Source organism: Vicia villosa, linkage group LG2 (assembly GCF_029867415.1).
Source record: "Vicia villosa cultivar HV-30 ecotype Madison, WI linkage group LG2, Vvil1.0, whole genome shotgun sequence".
Taxonomy (NCBI): Eukaryota; Viridiplantae; Streptophyta; class Magnoliopsida; order Fabales; family Fabaceae; genus Vicia; species Vicia villosa.
This window is the reverse complement of record NC_081181.1, coordinates 162646709-162666794: the sequence shown is the minus strand read 5'-3', so window position 1 is coordinate 162666794 and position 20086 is coordinate 162646709. Positions and strand designations below refer to the sequence as shown.

General features: G+C 29.7%; 2 protein-coding genes across 2 annotated transcripts; both read left to right on the top strand.

Annotated features, from left to right (window-relative positions):
- The first annotated feature begins 1010 nt into the window (after positions 1-1010).
- Positions 1011-1879, top strand: LOC131647297 (uncharacterized). The gene has a single exon (XM_058917205.1). It carries the CDS (start codon positions 1128-1130, stop codon positions 1728-1730), a length of 603 nt encoding a protein of 200 aa, XP_058773188.1. The 5' UTR covers positions 1011-1127; the 3' UTR covers positions 1731-1879.
- A 3802-nt stretch (positions 1880-5681) lies between these two features.
- On the top strand, positions 5682-6401 carry LOC131647296 (uncharacterized). The gene has a single exon (XM_058917204.1). It carries the CDS (start codon positions 5696-5698, stop codon positions 6281-6283), a length of 588 nt encoding a protein of 195 aa, XP_058773187.1. The 5' UTR covers positions 5682-5695; the 3' UTR covers positions 6284-6401.
- The last annotated feature ends 13685 nt before the right edge of the window (positions 6402-20086 follow it).

Below are 20086 nucleotides of genomic sequence, written 5' to 3'. Positions count from 1 at the left end.
TTGTTTCAAAAATGCATACATCAAGATTTGAAAAACCAAAACAAAGATAAATTTGAAGTTGAATCAAATATATTTGCAGTTTAATGAGGAATCGTAGTAACTACCAACCACTATGTGTTTGAAAAATGGATTCTAAGTAATGCATTTGATAAAACTTGTAAGTGTTGATAAGGCAATTTTTATAATGAGATGTATACTTGTTTGATTTTGATCAAACGATTTATATAAATTGTGAGATTGGATTTTGTCTGAAATAAATTTTATAAAGTCACATATTTATACATTTGACAATCCTTACTGTTGATTGTTCCTGAACGATTTATATAATGCGATATCTATTTATCAAACTTGTAATAAACATTCTATACAATTGGGGGATTTTCCAATGACGGAGAAATTAGTGTTTGCCTTCATCAGACACACCTTTATCTATTTGTTAATAAGAATTGTTCATCATTCTTAAACAATTTATATGATGCATTATATATTATTTTGAATATGTAATATAGACGATTTGATGTTGGTCTGAAAATTCCAAAATACTTATCTCTATGGGCTCACACATTAATACAATTAACAATTTCGATCATTGATCTTGACAGTATATAATAAGATTTATAATTAACAAATCAATATTTTGGACCGTTGGATCTTGTTTCAATTTGTCCATGTGTCAACTACATGATTGTGAGATTCTCTTAGTACAAAAATCCTGGTCACTATGTGCCTATGTCACAGGCCTATCACTCTTTTAAGAGTAGTGACTAACTGACTATTGGTGATTTGGTTTTGCACGCCAAGATCAAACACTCTCTAATTGATTCTAAGTTGGATAAGGAAATCATCAACAAAATATAGCCAATAGTATTTGTCACAAAGCAACATTCTTTGTTTGTATTATGTTTCTTTGTCTCCTCAACACCATACATCACATCTCGCCTTGTTATATTCTCTCATCATCACTACTTTACTCTTTTATTGTGGTTATCAAGTCCCCCACATCACTAACAAAACTATCATTCTTGCTTCCACATGAAAACCACTTTCTCTCATTGATTTATACTCAAGTTTTCTAGTTCTATACCTCACAACACTAAGCAAACAACAAGAAAATCTAACCTTCCAATATGGAGATGAAGAAGAGTGAATGTGAGAGAGAAACCAAAGAAGAAGAGTTCAAGGAAGATAGTATACAAACTATAATGTTCACATTAGGTACATTTCTTGTAATGATTTGTCTAAAGGGTTTCTTAGTTGAAAAATGGCGTTCTTATGTGTTTATAATTCTCAATGTGATTTTATTAGCCATTCTTTACATGTCAATGAATCCAAATTATTGTAGTAGTAGAAATTTAGATAATGAAAGCAATGTTGAAGATGTCAAAAATGATGACAAAGAGAAGAAAAGGGTATGTGAGATTTCTCAAGAAATTGAAGAAGATAAAGAATGTCACAAAAAACAATGTTGGAATAGTACTAGTACCATTCATCATGTTCATCATGTTGATGTTGAGAATAAGATTGATGAAAATGAGATTGATGAGATTGATGAGGATGAAGAAGAAGATGAACATGTGGAAGTGTTGTCGAAGGAAGAATTGAATGAAAGAGTTGAAGCATTCATAGCTATGTTTAGGAGACATTTGATTTCAGATGATAAACAAGGTGAGAATTTTAGGCACCAAAAAACATCAAATTTGACAACAAAGATTCAAGTTTCTTGTTGTTGAGACTTATTAGGTTCTAAAGAGAGAGCTAGAATTTTTTGTTTTATTTTTATTTGTTATTTTGGTCTAATTGATTAAGGATGTTTTCTTGGTACTACATTGTTTGGATTGATGCAATTTGTAGTAGACATATTCTTTACATTATTAATTATATATTCACTTCACTCGAATTATTAGTGATAATTAATCTAATTAGTACTTATAATTGTACAACAGATACTTTGTATTACTTTAAATTTTCTCTTTTTCTTGTGAGTATTGTAAACTTTCTCTAGGTTGCTATTAATTGGTAAAATAATAAAATAATGGGACATAATGGAGAGAAAATTCAAATTCTGAAATAAAATAATGATTTTTTTCTGTATAATTCAATTATTAACTATGATAATGTGTGAACGAATATGAATTTAAATATAAAATTGTCCACTTTTCATATTTATAAATGCGTGAGTCTGACCATTAAAAAATTTAATAAATAAAATAAAATAAAATAATGACTTATAAAACAAGTTTATCCAACTATGTAACTATCAATTTCAAAAACATGATACACATGAGGATTTCATAATCATTAACTAGCTACGAATTTAGATGGACATGTCATGTTAGACTGTTTAAAATATGATGGAAGACAGTTTGTGAATGATATGACAAAATACAATATAGCTCCGAAGTACATAGTTGTTGCTTTCAAAGATAGAGATCCATAAAACCTAATGAACGTTACGCACATGTACAAGGCAAGATCTACAAACATGACTAGTAAGAGAGGTCCATTACCTAAAATGCAACATCTAGTAAGTTTAATTCATAATGAGAAATACATGTACTGATTCAGAAACAGGCCTGAAACAAAAATTGTTACTGATATCTTTTAGACACATCCTAATTAGTGAAGTTATTGAATATGTTTTATTTGGTGTTGATTTTTTATTGCACATACAAAACAAACAGGTAATGTCTTCCCCCATAAATGTAACTTTCCCTTTACATGAAAACTTGAAAGCTGTTGATTAAATTTCATATTGTGTTGATTATTTACTGCACATTCAAAACAAACATGTATCAACTTCCACTACTTGAGATTGTTGGTGTTACATCAACGTAGTTGACGTTCTCGATTGGATTTTCCTATTTGGAACATGAGAGGGAGGAAAACTTCACATGGGCAATAAAGAAGATGAAAAAGTTATTCGCATATAAGAAGTTGCTGGAGAAGGTTTGGTGATGGATCGAAAACCCGCGTTGATGAATTCCATGGAAGTTGTGTTCCCATATTCAGTTTATCTGTTGTGTCTTTTCCATATTTAAAAAATGTTAGTATGAAGTGTAAGGACTATGTCGCACCTAATAGATAAGAACATGATATGGATCTATGGAACAAAATCATGTATTCAAATATGGAGTTTGAGTTTGTGGAACACTTGAAGCATTTTGAGGTAGTATGTGTCAATATTCCTTTATTTGTTCAGTATGTGCACGAAACATGGTTGACACCCTATAAAGAAAAGTTTATCGCTGCATGGACTAATAAGGTGACTCATTTTGGAAGCACGACAATGAATAGGTACATCGTTGTGACTTTGATTGTATTACAATACTAATTATCAAATTATAACATATTTTTTAATTATGTTTTTTAGGGTTGAGTCTGTTCATTGGAGACACAAAAATATGTTGACTACTAGCCGGAGAGATTTATGCAGAAGTTGGGATGCTGTGAACACCATGATAAAGTTGAAAATAGGTTCAATCAGAGTATCATTTCAAAAAAAGTATTGTCAATATTGAGCACCAGTATAACACTTCATTTTACTCCATATTGCACGACTTCGTTTTAAGATATTGTATACACCACGTTACAAAGGAGCTGAAAGAGTAACATTTGTTGGTTCTGACAAAGATTCACATGTTTGCTTCATTATAACTTACATGAGTTACCTTGTGCATGTCAACTTGCAGGTCTTCAAATACAAGGTGAAATTGTTCCATTAGAATCAATTCACGTGTTTTGAAAGAAATTAAACATTGAAGAGCACAAAGTCACTCATGAAGATAATGAGACATAATTGGATTTAGAAGAAGAGTGAGAAGAGTTGAAGAGGTATTTCAGTACATTAGATATATTTGGTCAGAGAGTAATGAAAAAATGTTCGGACACTAACACATCCATCTACAACTTCCACGCGTCTAACACTAGAGAAGTATAAGCCAAATAAGTGAAATAAGAAGAATAAAAGATTCAAGAGAGTGATGTACATCCTGATCCTTCATAGTGGGAGTTTGTTGAGGGCTCGCAAGGAAGTCAGACAACAAAAATATCATGTACAAAACCAACTCCAAGTCAACCGTCTAGTCAGTCTGCAAGACATCTTTACTTGACTAAGTTTCCAGCTTTCTTACATGACTATATTGATGATATTGTTGATGTGGAGCTTGCTGTAAATTGTGGTTTTCGTGCTATTGCAAATTTACTTGGATTGCGTGAAGAGTCGTAGTCTTTGGTTTAAACACAGTTAAATGGTGAAGTATATCAAAATCATCAATTGTTTCAATATATTCTATAACACGGTCTCTAAAGTTAGGAGTTCGTTGCGAGTAACTACATTGGGAGTTCAGGGTCGTGACAAATGTATGACAATTCCTGATATTGATTACCTTATTGCTTCTAGATACAGTGTCATATTGTTCTCGTTGTTTAAGAACCTTAACATCACTTTCTTTCCACTAGTGGTATCTCCATCCATGTCGCGAATATACATAAGCTTATTGTAGTTCGTTTGTTAACAACAATCATTGAATTCAGGTAAAGTTGAAACCCGATTGTCCATTGCCTCCTTTCACTAACCATTAAAGATATAACTGTAGTAAATGTGCAGGATCATGGAAAACAACATATGCGGAACATATAAAGCAATAGGAAAAAGAAGTTAGAAACTCAACATAATTTATTTTGCATTGATATTATAATACATTATTCATTATATGTGTATATTGTATTTGGTTAATTGTGACGGTACAGATACTATTAATACAAAAGCATTTGGTATATATGTCAAAAACTTAGTTTAAAAAACAAAAACTGTTAAAGAAACCTATTATCTACTGGATTTTTTAAAACTGTGAAAAAATTTAGTATGTACTAGATTTCTCAATATATGCGGTACCTAGTATTACCAGCATTTAGTTACGAAGAAAATTTTATAACAATATAATTGTCTAGCATCGAATTTTTTGAAAAATCCGATATTTCTTCATATATTTGTATCAGATATTTTGAAAATATCATATATTTCTTCATAAAAATTCATAAACTCCAATATTTTTAACAAAAGTCTTGTATAAACTCATGTAAAATTCCCCAAAACTAAACAATTCGATATTATATGAATAAATCCAATAACACACGACACTTTTGAAAAAATCAAAAAAATTGAATAAGAGTATAATGGTAAAAAGCATGACTCCAAGAAGTGTCAGAATGAGTGGGAGGTGGCAAGACAAATTATCCAAAATTTCCCATGTGCTAACTTACATAATTTCTATACTTTCTTATCATAAGAGTTTTTTTTCACTATGTGCCTATGTCACAAACCTATCACTACTAAGGCTAATGACTATTGAGCGGATTTGCTGTTGCACGCCAAAACCAAAAATTCTCTAATTGATTATAAGTTGGATAAGAAAATCATATCAACAAATAGTATTTGTGACAAAGCAACATTCCTAGTTTGTGTTATGTCTCCTCATCACCTTACACCACTCACATTCACATCTCGCCTTGTTATATTCTCTCATCATTACTACTTTACTCTTTTATTGTGGTTATCAAGTCCCCTACATCACTAACAAAACTATCATTCTTGTTTCCACATGAAAACCACTTTCTCACATTCATTTATAGTCAAGTTTTCAAGTTCCTTACCTCACAACACTAACCAAACATCAAGAAAATTTAAACTTCCAATATGGAGATGAAGAAAAGTGATTATGAGAGAGAAACTAAAGAAGAAGAGTTCAATGAAGATAGTATACAAAGTATAATGTTCACATTAGGTACTTTTCTTCTAATGGTTTGTCTAAAGAGTTTCTTAGTTGAAAAATGGCGTTCTTATGTGTTCATAATTCTCAATGTGATTTTATTAGCCATTCTTTACATGTCAATGAATCCAAATTATTGTAGTAGTAGAAATTTAGAAAATGAAAGCACTGTTGAAGATGTCAAAAATGATGACAAAGAGAAGAAAAGGGTATGTGAGATTTCTCAAGAAATTGAAGAAGATAAGGAATGTTACAAAAAACAAAGTTGGAATAGTACTATTTCTAGTACTAGTAACATTCATCATGTTAATGTTGAGAATGAGATTGATGAGAATGATGATGAAAAAGAAGATGAACATGTGGAAGTGTTGTCTAAGGAAGAATTGAATGAAAGAGTTGAAGCATTCATAGCTATGTTTAGGAGACATTTGATCTTAGATGATAAACAAGGTGAGAATTTTAGGCACCAAAAAACATCAAATTTGACAACAAAGATTCAAGTTTCTTGTTGTTGAGACTTTTTAGGTTCTAAAGAGAGAGCTAGAATTTTTTGTGCAATTTTTGAGACTTGTTGTTTTCTTGGATTAGTGCAATTTGTTTACATTATGTATTATTTCTTTACTTCTTTCAAATGATTAGTGATATAGTTAAGCTCATTAGTACTTATAATTATTCATTTACAATAGATACTTTGTTGTGATTCAAACTTCATGTGCATTGCTATTAATGGCTTACAGTTTATATTTATTTGACTATGCGTTACTATGAATTATACAAAAAAATCTTTTTAAAATTTGGAAATTGTTATTTTATTTAAATAAACTTTAGTGTTGATATTTTGAAAATACAAATATCTATTTTTTTTTGGTGAGGTGCAAATATCTATTTTAATGTTAAATAAAGACTGCCAAAATTTTAAATTAATAAGTTTAACCTTTTTCCTAATTTACTTTTTAAAGTTTTTACAATTTAAAATGTTATTATTATAATCTCTAAAAATCGCAACAATTCAATGAAAAAGAAAAATTGTACACACTTTCCATTATTACCGTTTCAAAATAAAAATCAATGTATATTTTCTTCAATTATTTTGCTGTTTAATGTAGAGCTGTCAATTTAAGGGGCCAATTAATTTGGCCCCTAACCTCAATAATAAGAGAGCCTAAAAAAGTTTAACAATAATAAATCCTCAAATACATAGGGCTTAAAGTTAGAAGGCCCTAAAATTCAAAAGGAGACCATAAGGCCCAAATAAAATTTAAATAAAAACATAATTATGAAAAATAGAAAATGATTTTTTTTTTTAAAATCTTATAAAATTATTCAAAATAAAACAACTTTTTAAAAAAGATTAAATTTTTTTTTTAAAATAAAAAATAAAGCTCATATTTTATAGATTATCATTATGCAGTTACTAAACACTTATTTATTATCAACTTATATAAATAATTTCACTATTATCTTGTCAATGAAAACCTCCACTAACATAACAAATTACGATAACATAATCATATTATATGAAGTAATATCAATTAGCCTTTTTTAATGGAAAATCAATTAGCCTTTTTTAATGGAAAATCAATTATACAGATATAAAATGATTCAAATAATACTTTCACTCGTTACAAGATTAAAAGATATAAATAAACAAAAACAAAAAATAAATTTGATTTTAACAAATGTACTTCTCTTTAGTCTCTTTCATTAATTTGGCTTTAAAATAAAAGTACTCTCTGTTTAACAAATAAACAAGTATAATTCTTAAATTCTTAACTTATTAAATATTTAAGTATTTTTTAACAAATGAGTAATTATAATTCTTAAATTTTTAATAAGTATGCGTGGGAAGTTGAAGCAAGATGTAGATATTATTACCGATGTGGTTTCAAAGACAGAAAAAAATATGGCTACTACTATAAGTGTGATTTAAGAATCAAAGGGTTATGTTTTAAAATAAAAGTACTTTTTGTTTAACAAATGAATAATTACAACTCTTTGTTAAATAGAAGAGAATTGAATATTGGTGCAAATAGAATATTGTGCAAGTTTTGAAATAAAATAAAATAAGGCCCTCTCAATGGGGCAAAAAAAATATATTATGTAAAGGGCCTACAATTTTAGGGCTTAAAATAAAGAGAATTTCTTTAAAGACCCTCCTATCTTCTTGAAAACCCGCGGCGAAATTTCTAAAATACCTCTATATTTCGGAGATGCATCTCTGAAATCACTTTTTTTTCTGAAAAAAAGTTGATTTCGGAAGTGCGCTTCCGAAAACACAAAAAAAAAACTGTTTTCGAAGATGTATTTTAAAAAACACAAAAAAAGGTATGCATATCCGAAATATTTCAAATTTTGGTCTTGAAATGTTTCGGGTATGTATTTCCGAAAAAATTCAATAATTATTAAAAAAATTAAAATCAAGGTCAATACAATTAATAATATAATTAATTGTATTAATTAAAATATATTATTAAATATATATCATTATAATTAAGATATAATAATAATAATATTAACCTAATAAATATTTAAATTAACGTTTTATTTTTATATACAAAATTAATAATAATAATAATAATAAAGATATTTATTTTCTATTTTTTTATGATATATAAAAGAAATTATTTTATAAGTTAATTTTCAAAAACAATTTTATAGTTATAAAAAATCATTTTATAAACAAAATTTCTTAAACAATTTTAAAGTTAATAATTATTTTACTAACTTATATAAATTAAAAACATTCTAATTTCATAAGTAAATTTAAAATTATATAAAACTAAATATAAAATTTATCTATTCATTAAATAAAATTAAGACAAAATTTTCTTTTAATTTTTTTAAACTAAATGAAAAATGATTTTTTATCATAATTAATTATTAAAATAATTTTTATATTTTATATTTTTATTTATTATTTTGAAAAACTATGTAATTTGAAATTTATATTAAAATTACTTCGGTGATGCATCTCCAAAATAACCAAAATCCCATTTTTTTCGGAGATGCATCTCCGAATTCTGGAAAAATCTAAAAAAGAAATTATTTCGAAAATGCATTTCTGAAGTAGGGGTATTTTTGAGTTTTCGCTGGAGGTTCTCCCCATAGGGGGTCTGTAAAGAAAATTTCAAAATAAATCTCCAATAATAGGGGCTTAATATATTAGGGCTTTAATGAGGCTAAATAAGTGGGACTTTCAAATATATGGCTTATTTGACGGCTCTAGTTAAATGTAATATTGTCTGCATTTTTTTAAAAAAACTGCTTAACGCACTAATGTTGCTTCCACACCCTCGTGAAGAATCAAAACTACTTTTAAAATTAGAAATTACATTTTCGGATGCACTTTAGTACACTGAACCATAAAATAAATGCTTAAACAAAACAAATGCAGAAACAAAGACAAATTAATTTTGATAACTTAACAAAAAATGAAAATTACATAGATAATCGTTAACATAAGTCACACATTACATTTGAAAATCAAGATGGACATTTCAACATCTTCATAATATTTTCAATCGATCTCGCAATTGTCGCAAGGAACATCTTCATAATATTTTTAACATCTTCATAATATTTCCCTAAAGTACCGATCCACTAATGCAAGGAACATGAGATTCATATATTGCATAAAACATTCCCGTATAGTCGTGTGTATGATTCTTTATGACTGTTTAACTTTTTGATTAGATGCCGGCGTTTCAAATTCCCGCTTCACAACTCCGAAAAATTATAAATATTTTTTCGATCAAACTCATTTAGGACATGTTTCATAGAGACTCTTGACTGCGTCCGAAATACATTTCCAAAACCTGAAAGATATTTTTAAATTTGTATATGATGTTTTTCTACCAGGTGAGACATCAAGTAGTTCCAATCCCCTTTATATCACAGTTGCGAAAGATCAAACCGTAACTCTTCCTATCAAATCTAACATCACTCACCACTAAACCAACTAACAATTACTAATCAATTCTCTTTTTTAAAATCTGTGGTATACCTTATCTTTTTGCCACTCTTTAAAAATGTAGAAGTGTTAAAAATAATATCGAGCGTTCGTAGCTCAGTTGGTTAGAACACCCGTTTAGTAAACGGGAGGTCTTGAATTCAACTCTCAATAAAAGCATTTTAAAATGTGGTGCTCATCCTAGATTTTATAATGCAATTGATAAATACCGTAAAAGAGCACAAGTGCGTATTATATTTATCTATAAAATGCTAGATTTTATGTTTTTCTAATTTACAGTAAGTTTGGCTTTTTGTACAATAGGTTGCAAAAGTTTGCTAAATGTTTTGAAATGTATAAATAAAGTAAATTTTATATATAGTTTAAATAAAATATAGGATGTGAGGCATAGGTGGTGGAGTGCAGAATACAAATGAATTGTTAATCTCACTATAAGTAGTGGAAAAGTTCTCTATAAAAATTTGAATTTGAAATTTTGATTTTGTATTTTCCAACGTATTTTTTGTTTTATCAAAATTATGGTCACTTGAGTTGAATTTCATATTTTATCCAAAATTTATGTTAGAGATGTATTTCCGGAATAATTCCATGAACACCCTATACATTTGTCAGTGCAGCATCCTATTTTAACATAAATTATTTCGAAGATGCATTTTCATACGCACATCAGATAGAATTTGGAGATCCATCTCCGAAACCACACTAGACAGTAATTTTTGACATTTATTTAAGTATGGTTTGATGAATTCGACGAGCTATCATATCTATACTATCATTAATTTTGTATTAATTAAACCATACAATAGATACGATAAAAAGGACATATATAAATTAATAAATCTAGAGTACAAATGAAGTCAAAATAAAATACAATCGATAATAGTGTTCATAATATAAGTATTAGAAACTATTGCGTATGACAGACTCGGCCCCCTTTGTTCCTACGCCGCCTCATGTACTACAGTGTCTCCCATTCTTCCCCCATTATGACATCTACAGCGTCTCTGGCCTTCGAGCCATATGAAAATAGTCTTCTATCAATACTCGTCTGCCCAATTTCCATTATACGACGTCATCTAGGAAAACATATCAACAACATGATATGCCCCTAGCATGCTTTTTCTCCAATATCTCCTAATGAGCTGGCCTAGGTAGATTTCCCAGAGCATCTTGTATCATATAAGGATGTGACAACCTGAAGAACCATTGGACGTAACTGTATACATAGCTATAGTCATTAGGAGTTATGGTAATTTGTGCCTCACCCAGTACCAGATGATTGAGATAGCGGGATGAGCACACACAAAAGGGTCCCTGTGAAGAAATTTCCTGTAGCCGAATTTCCGCACGATGCACTCAGGCATATTAGGATAGATCAGACGTGAACCATAAGCAAACCATCCTGATAATAAAGGTATGCTGTCAAAGAAACGTGTCTCACGGTGGGTGACGTAAGTATGGAAGTGTATGTCCTTTGCTACTAAGTGGTCAAGATACACTCGATATTGCTCCGTAGTCTAATTCCCTCTAAGTCGGACGAATGCAAAAGCATGTGACATATCCTTAGTGTATGTCTGAACAAATGACCAACTAAATATGCGTGAGAAGTGTTGGAGGATTCAAGCCTAAAAATGAAATAAATGAGTCATTAGTAATGGCGTTGCAAAAGTATTATGAGATAAACAAAGAATAATCACATAGAAATTCAAAGAAGAAGAATCATCATTAACAGTCTGGTGTTGAATAGAAGAATAATCTACAAATTCAAAGAAAAAGAGGAATCAATGAATGTTTGTGACTGATACCATATTAGGAGATAAACAAACTCAAAAAATTTATGATAAGCTTTAGCTCAAAGAAGATGAATAAAAGAATGTGAGATATTAAATCGAACTCTATTGGATCGAAGGGTAGCTTCGTGATTCGACAAGTTCGACAGAGGTTTACATGCAGTCGAAGGTCACTCACATGCTGGTGTCGAAGTAGTGTATGTTGTAGTCGAAGTGAGGTCAAGCATGCAGATGTCAAAAATCCTAGGTTTGTTAGCATGATTAATTGGGCATGTTTGTTATGTTCAATTGTTTAAGTAGTATGTTAGATTTATTATAAATATAACATACTAGTCTCTCATTATTGCATACTGCAAATTCTAATTTAGGGTGAGAAAGTTATTTATTTATTCTTGTAACACTTGTAATCTTAATTGATAGCAAAAAATAAAGAATAACAGTTATAACAAATCTGTATTTTTATTACTCCTCTACTTTTTCTTACCCTTACGAATTTCTTGTAAAAAAAAACCTACTATAATTTATAATTCCGCCATTGTTTTTCACAACAAAGAAAATGCTTCTCTAATATATTGATTAGTAAAGGAAATATCTATATATACAAAAGTATCATAACTAATATACTACACTCTGGGACGAACCTACCTACAGCCATGTGTAGGCAGTGGCCCCACTATAAAGGTAAAAAACACTACAACCTAAACATTTGAGCTAGAATGAAATACAAGACAATGACCCCTACTAAAATTTTAATTTATGAATTTGCTATAGTGTGTGTAAATTACACACATTATAGCAAATTCATGAATTGTGCAATTAGAGGATTCATCATGGACACGGAAAGCCATGCCTTGTGCAATTAGATATCTTGAACAATCTACAGAACAAGTCAAACGAATCTTATACAATTCTTCTGATTCCTTGGTTGCTCTAGCAAACTTACTAGCCACACTCTGTCTTTGATTATTATAATCATTGTAGTGCTTGACACATGAGTTATGTAAACTATTATGACTACCAACGTGATCTTTCAAGCCTTGAGATGCATGCTTCCAATCTTTATATCCACTTTTAGTGAAGACTTCAAAACCAAAGTGCTCGGCCCTCCCGGGTTTCTTAAAGAGAAAGCAATAAAAACAATAAGCTGCATCTTTTATCTAACTATATTCTAACCATGCATAATTCTTATAGCACTTCCAAATAAAGTACGAGGAAAGCTTGTCAAATCTGGTTGCATTGGACCCTTCAATATATATGCCCTCCTCACTTGGTCTTGAATATCCGGAGCATACTCATTAATTTGTTTCCTAAGACCTGGATCACGCACAATCTCATTTGGATTAAACTCATCCATCACATTATTAGGTAGTGATTGTAATTCGGCTTCCGCTTGCTCAACATTCACATTCTCAGTACTTTCTCTATCAACCAAAAATCTCCTCATCTTTGTCATTGAATAAAACAAATCAAACAATTAATTACAATAAGCCCAATAAAACTATAAACAAGGGTAGGCAAAATGGATACAAATACAAATACTAGTTTAAATAGAGTTACAACAGTATTTTCTATACAATCAACCTATGCCTAAAGATTAGGGACTAACTATTTTCTATCAATGCTGAAATAACTAAGAAAAGAAAAAAAAAATAATGCTGCATCAGTACAAGATAAAATTGCATGATTCTCTCCAATATCTAAAATCATTTAAATTATTCTACATAATCATTTTTTTTAAAATGCCAAAGGGAAAAAGCTTTTCTATGGTAATGTATACGAAGCTACTACACATGGAGGTTGGAGGGCTTGTTAAATTCTTAAAGAGTAAATTGTGTAATCTGTCTTCCATCATTGAATCAATAAGTCCCATCTTATTTCACTCAATCCAATATAAAAATTATTGATTCAATGGTAGAAACAAACCTGTAAATGGCAAGTTGCAATTATATACCACATAATTTGCCTGACAAATAAAACAAATCTGTTAGATCATAGATGGTCCTTCAAGCCCTGAATGTATTGCTGCAAAATCTCTTAATCTTCAACAAGTTTATTTGGCCAGTTTCTGTTTTGTTTCATCTTAGGTGACACTATGTGTTTATTTTTTCCACTTTTATTGGTTTTTGTTTCTTAGCTTTACTATTAGTGCTATTAAGGTTGATGTTTACCACTTCCTTTAAAACTTGCTTGATATAAAAATACAGATTTTGAAGATTCTTTGACCTGATTCAGATTCTAATTATTTCTGAATAATTTTGTATAAAACTTAGATATTAAGCTGGATCAATTAGTATTCTTATTTGACATGTTAAAAGAATAGGGTTAGATAGTGTTGACAGAAGGAAGGAAAAGATTTTATGAATCTTTCAAACTAGCAAAATCAAAACATTAATGGAGATTGGAGAAGGAAGGTTACCGAATCAATGAAGGTTAGGGGTCATCGGCGGAGGTGGCGGTGCTGGTGTGGGTAGCTGTCGATCGAAATACTGTGTCGGCGGTGGTGGCAGTGGTGGGTCACGAACTCACGATTTATCTTTCTGTCTCTTCTTTTCCTTGTTTTAGTTTCTCTTTTTTTTCTTATTTGTTTTTTTAATTTAATATTAACTTTTTTTTTCACTCTAACTAAAAACAAATTGGGTTAGCCTGGGCAATGACCCACCCTCGCCGGGCCCAAGCTTCGCCTATGATCTCAAGAAAGTGTGATTAAGTTACATGATGATAATGATGTACTATAATATAACATTACAAGATTACAAAGATTGATGTTGGATCTGTTTGAGAGATGATTGATGATCTGTCTCCAAGTGTTAAGGGAGTGAGAAGAACATTCAACTGCTTGAAAAATTTGTCAACTTTTAATTAATTCACACTCACGTGCACATTTTATTTTCCATTAAAAATGCATTACAGCTGTGTATGAAAACTAATCCATCATATAGCTTTTATAAAGTTATAAAACTACATGAAAAATATGTCAAACTAATATTACATCTATTAAGACTTTGTTAGTTAATTTTCCCAACTTTAAGATTAAGATTATTAATCGTTAAACGAATTCGGTCGCCCATACTCTTGTTAAGGCGGTCAATTCTTGGACTAGGCATAGTGTGTTTAATATTATTCCTCCTTGTATTGTTCAGCAATTGCTATTGAAAATGAATTAAGTTTATTTTGATAAAAAAACAACATAATAATGATAATGATAAATGATCATAAAAGACTAATATTTAAAACTATACATGAGTTATATTTGTAAATATGAAGATGATCTATTATCAAAATAAATAAATAAATTAAAGTGTCTCAAAATGAGACATTGAGATGCTGCAATATTTGAGAGTCAGGTAGTATATATTTTTGGAATAATTATTTGATTATTATATTTTAATATAATTATCTAAGAATATATTTTAATTTAATTATATTTTCTATTTATTAATTAAAAGTTTGATTTGATTAATTATTAAATTAAATAATAAGGTTAATTAAATTTTTTTAATTATTGAATAATTAATTATTTACTCAATTGATTAATTTTAATTTCTATATAAAATATTCTGTAATAATAAAAATAATTAAATTAATTTTTAATTTCTTAACTTAATTTATTGTTTCATGACTACTACAAAAATATATATTTTATAACAACGATTTTATCTCACGTGACAAAAAAACAATCATCTTATTAGAGATTTTAAAATACGCGGAAACAAAACACAATACGAAGAGAGCTTGGAAGCATTTCAATGAATTAATCTAATTAGAGTATAATAAAGTATCACTAAAGTCATGATTCTTTCTAATGCAATTCAATTACAAGATGATCAAGGTCTCCTTAAACAAAGCGATTTAAATTTTTTACATAGAAACTAGTAACAAACCCGTGCGTTCGCACGGGTTCTGGTACGGGACGCACATTTGTTTCAGATGTATATTCTTTTAATATAAAAATATCTGGTTACCCGTGAAAAAATAATTATTGAATGTATAGTGAACAAAAAAATCTTTTGACCAGTAACTTCATGTCCCGTAATAATCAATATTTTGATCAATAACTTCATGTTCTCGTATACAAATATTACACTACAACGGCCAAGGGCTACTACAACGCTTTTTTTGGGCTACTAAAGCGCTGCCAAAGCCAGCGCTGCCGTAGGTAACGACAGCGCTTTTGAAAGCGCTCTCGTAGCCCCTCCTATAGCAGCGCTTTTATCCAGAAAAGCGCTCTCGTATCCCCCCTATAGCAGCGCTTTTTCAGAAAGCGCTCTTGTACCCCCCTATAGCAGCGCTTTCGTAGGTTGCGCATTTTTTTTTATGTTTTTTTTTTTAATTTTTTATGCTTTTTTTTTTATCTTAGACATTTTTTTTTATTTTTTATGCTTTTTTTTACCATTATATACCAAAATAATATATATATATATATATATATATATATATATATATATATACCATGGATAAAATACCATTATATATATATATATATATATATATATATATATATATATACCATGGATAAAATACCATTATATACCAAAATAAAAGATATACACCATTAATATAAGCCCGAAATTCGTGTCCTCTGCATAATCACATGTTTACTAACAGATACATATATAATTAAATCATCAACAGAATATAAGCCCGAAATTCTCAAAATCCACCGAGCGCACGGTCCTGGACCTGCAAAGTATGAACAGAACAATACGGTCAATTAAAACAATCCCCACAAAATTTCAAAACAGTCTTAAAATATATACCCCTAATAATGCACCAAACACAAACTATGTAATCACGACCATGCTCAGCAAAAACAATCTAAACTTGAGTACATGGTTGAAGACCATTTAGAATGAAATTATAAAACAAACAATTTTGACTAGTGAAGTTTAGTACTCAAGAAGCTGAACACCATTCATACCACATAAAAAACTTTTAGTCTCTTTGTTCACTTTAAGTACTAACATACAGTGAATAGAATTTAACTCCCTTATCCAAGTAAAAAGTATCCCACACCATCGTTATATCAAATCAAATCAAATATTAGAAACACATATATGTCTTCACTCTTCATCATCTAAAGAAAAGACTATTGAACTGTGTAGAACATGTCTTCACTTTTCATCATCTAAAAAAAAGACTATTTCAGTTTAATATATTAGATTAGACTCTCTGTTTCTTATTTAATAGAAACACAAAAGTCAAATTTTTATTCTTAGTCTTCATAGAAAACAATACACCACTAAAATTAAATGAATTATCCACAAAATACTGGAACTAAGAAAATATAATTTAACATTTTATAATTCCTTTAAAATATACAAAAGCTAACAGGATCATTTGAACATCACTTTATAAAATTGAAGGATTGAACATGTCACAACTTTTCGAAGCCATAGTAACCAGACTTTTTCTATAAGCACTTAAGGTAAAAATAAAAGTCTAGAAACATAAACTATCGTTTTGATTGAATGAGTCAATTGAGAGAGTGATTGTTACCTACAGGAAGTTAACTCGGAATTTTGTGATTCTCCCTTAAGGCTTCCATACTACATAGCCATCACAGGTGCAACATATCTCATATTTTCATTCTCCCAACATTATCTTCAATGAGAAATTGATTAGGAGCTTCTGCAAATGTAAAAACAAAATAGATGAAGTATCATCCATGCATAAAAACAGAGTGTTTTGATACACTTAATAAACATAAGCATAATCTTTTTCACTAAATGTGTATAATTTTTCAAATAGGAAAATAATAGATGAAGAACTTACATATTTATAACTATGTAGAGAGTGATAAAACAATTGAGAAATTGCTAATCAACTTAACACATTAAATTAAAAAAGAAATAGATTTAATTTGCTTCCAATCTAAATGAATGCTAAGAATAGGTATGTTTGGGAGGAAAATTGTACAGGAATTTCTATGATTTATACAGCAAAAACATGACTTATGCTCAACGGTTCTCCTACTTCAGCTTAACTGAGCTTCTAGAAATCAATCTATTAGACAACTCCAAAGCAATATATGCAGACCTACCTACCACCGACCAGCAAGAACAAAGAAAACTCAGCAAATCCTTGATCTGTTCAATCATCATCTGAATCTGCAAAACAAGAAAAGAAAAAGACTCCCTTAAGCTAAAATAAAGTACAAATTTACCCAAGACACCGTAGATGCTGGAAACTGAATGCAATAACTAGACAAAGTTTTGATTGCAATAATTAAAACAAAGTAGGTATACAAGACTAAGAACCAAAATTTAACTAATACAAAATGATTGAGAGTAGAATAACCGTAAGCATATCACAAACTTGGGGTAATAGAAGGCTCAAAGTAGGCATCTTTAACAAAGTCCAATGAAATCAACAAAAACAAATAGACAAACCTTGTTGTTCTAATAATCCAAAGAGGAAAGAAAATTAGCCCCAATTCTATCAGGTTCACTCAGATCTCTTTCAATGACATGCACTCTTCGTCCATCCTATATGGCACAGTAATTTACACAGTAACAAAAACAATATCAACAATTAAAATCACAATACCTTCCCGAGAGTATGAGCCAAAGCCGCGCCGGTGATACCGGCTCCAACAATAATATCATTGGCGCCACGGTTAAGCTTCTCCGATTTAATTTCTCTGGCATCAGTCGTCACGCTTTCCCCAGTCGGATTCACCGGCTTAGCGAAATTTCTCTCCCCGGAGAAAACCAAACTGTACAACGCAAATAAACTCAAAACGGAACTTAAAATCCAACCGAGCAAATACAGATTCATTATAGAAGATGAAGAGAAACAAGTTACGACGGTAACGACGACGGAGATGAAAACATGTTTCTTCGTCGGTGAGAGTGTGATGAGGTTTCAGCGGCGGAGAAGAAGAAGAACTGAGGAAATATAGAAGATGAAGAACAGTGACTTTTAGGGTTTCAGCGGCGGAGAAGAAGAAGAACTGAGGAAATATGAAAGATCAAGAACATTGACTTTTAGGGTTTCAGCGTCGGAGAAGAAGAGGAACTAAGGAAATATGGGAGAAGAAGAGGAACTGAGGAAATATTGAGGAAATATGGCAAAATGCGTGTTTGTTTTAATTTGTTTTAAAAATTTTAATTTTAAATGAGCTACGAGAGCGCTTTTCAAAAGCGCCTTTGTAACTAGACCTATACCAGCGCTTTTTATAATAAAAGCGCTTTCGTATCCTACCCCTATACCAGCGCTTTTAAAAGCGCTTTCATAACCCCACCTATAAGAGCGCTTTATAAAAGCGCTTTCATAACACCCCCTATAAGAGCGCTTTTAAAAAGCGCTTTCATAACCCTCCTATAAGAGCGTTTTTTTTCCGTGTTTTTTAATTTTGTTTTTAGCAAAACCTACGAAAGCGCTTTTGCCTAAAAACGCTTTCGTAGATGTGCAGCTAAAAGACTAATTTGGCGTAGTGTTAGTTTGATCAATAACTTCATGTCCCTGTGTACCTTAAAAAATATTTTGATCAGTAACTTCATGTCCCGTTAATAATCAATATTTTGATCAGTAACTTCATGTCCCGTTAACAATCAATATTTTGATCAATAACTTCATGTTCACGTGTACAAAAAAGGTTTGGTAAAACATAATCTTATTTTTGCATCACATTTTATACACTAAAAGTAACTTAAAAAATATTATTAATTTTATTTTAGAAGCATAAATTTTCTTATATATTGTTTTCTTTTTAAAATTCAAAATTGTAAAAAATATTTATTAAAAATAATCTGTTATAAAATCATTGGCCTTAAAATCACTTTCTACCAAACTCATCATTAAATGACTATTGTGATAGTGAATGATAAAAAATATAAAAATAATCATTAATTGTAGAAGGTAAAGTAAACCGTATTGGAAATGTTGAGTATGAGGTTAGAGAAAGTTGTATTGGAAAGGTAAATGAAAGGTGTAAAAATGTGATATAGGCTAGCAACGTAGCTCACAGCAGCCATTGTATTTTACTGTGTATTTTCCTGCTTTTATGCTTTTAACAAAAAGTATTGCAAATGGTACTTAACTACTTCAATGGTACATAGTTACGACAATTAACAATTAATACACGAGAGTAGCAATACATACCTATTAAACGATTCAACAAATTTAATATATAAACAATTTGCATAGGTTTAATGTATAAATTGAATCATCTCCTATCAAATGAGTTCTAACATTTATTATAGATATAAACAATTATGTGAAATGATATTAAAAGAGAAATTTAAAATATACTAAGTAGATAAATCATACTAATTTCAATAAATACATATATGTTTTAAAATGTGGCATAGTTAAATCTATTTGAAAAGGCTTAAATTATTAGGATTTTAAAAAATTGAAAAAATATAGAATAGTTCATTAATACAGTAGTTAGCATATTCATGCTAAGTTTTTAAATTAAAAATTTTTAATAAATAAATAATTTATTTTGTTTTATTTCTGGATTTGAAAATTGTGATCTCAATTTTTATTTTTAGATAAATTGTGATCCATTAATAATTATGAACTTAATTTTTATTTCTAAATTTAAAAATTAA

Bases quoted from the DNA above. Each gene is read 5' to 3' on its own strand.
- LOC131647296 (XM_058917204.1), top strand. From the start codon at position 5,696: ATGGAGATGAAGAAAAGTGATTATGAGAGAGAAACTAAAGAAGAAGAG.
- LOC131647297 (XM_058917205.1), top strand. From the start codon at position 1,128: ATGGAGATGAAGAAGAGTGAATGTGAGAGAGAAACCAAAGAAGAAGAG.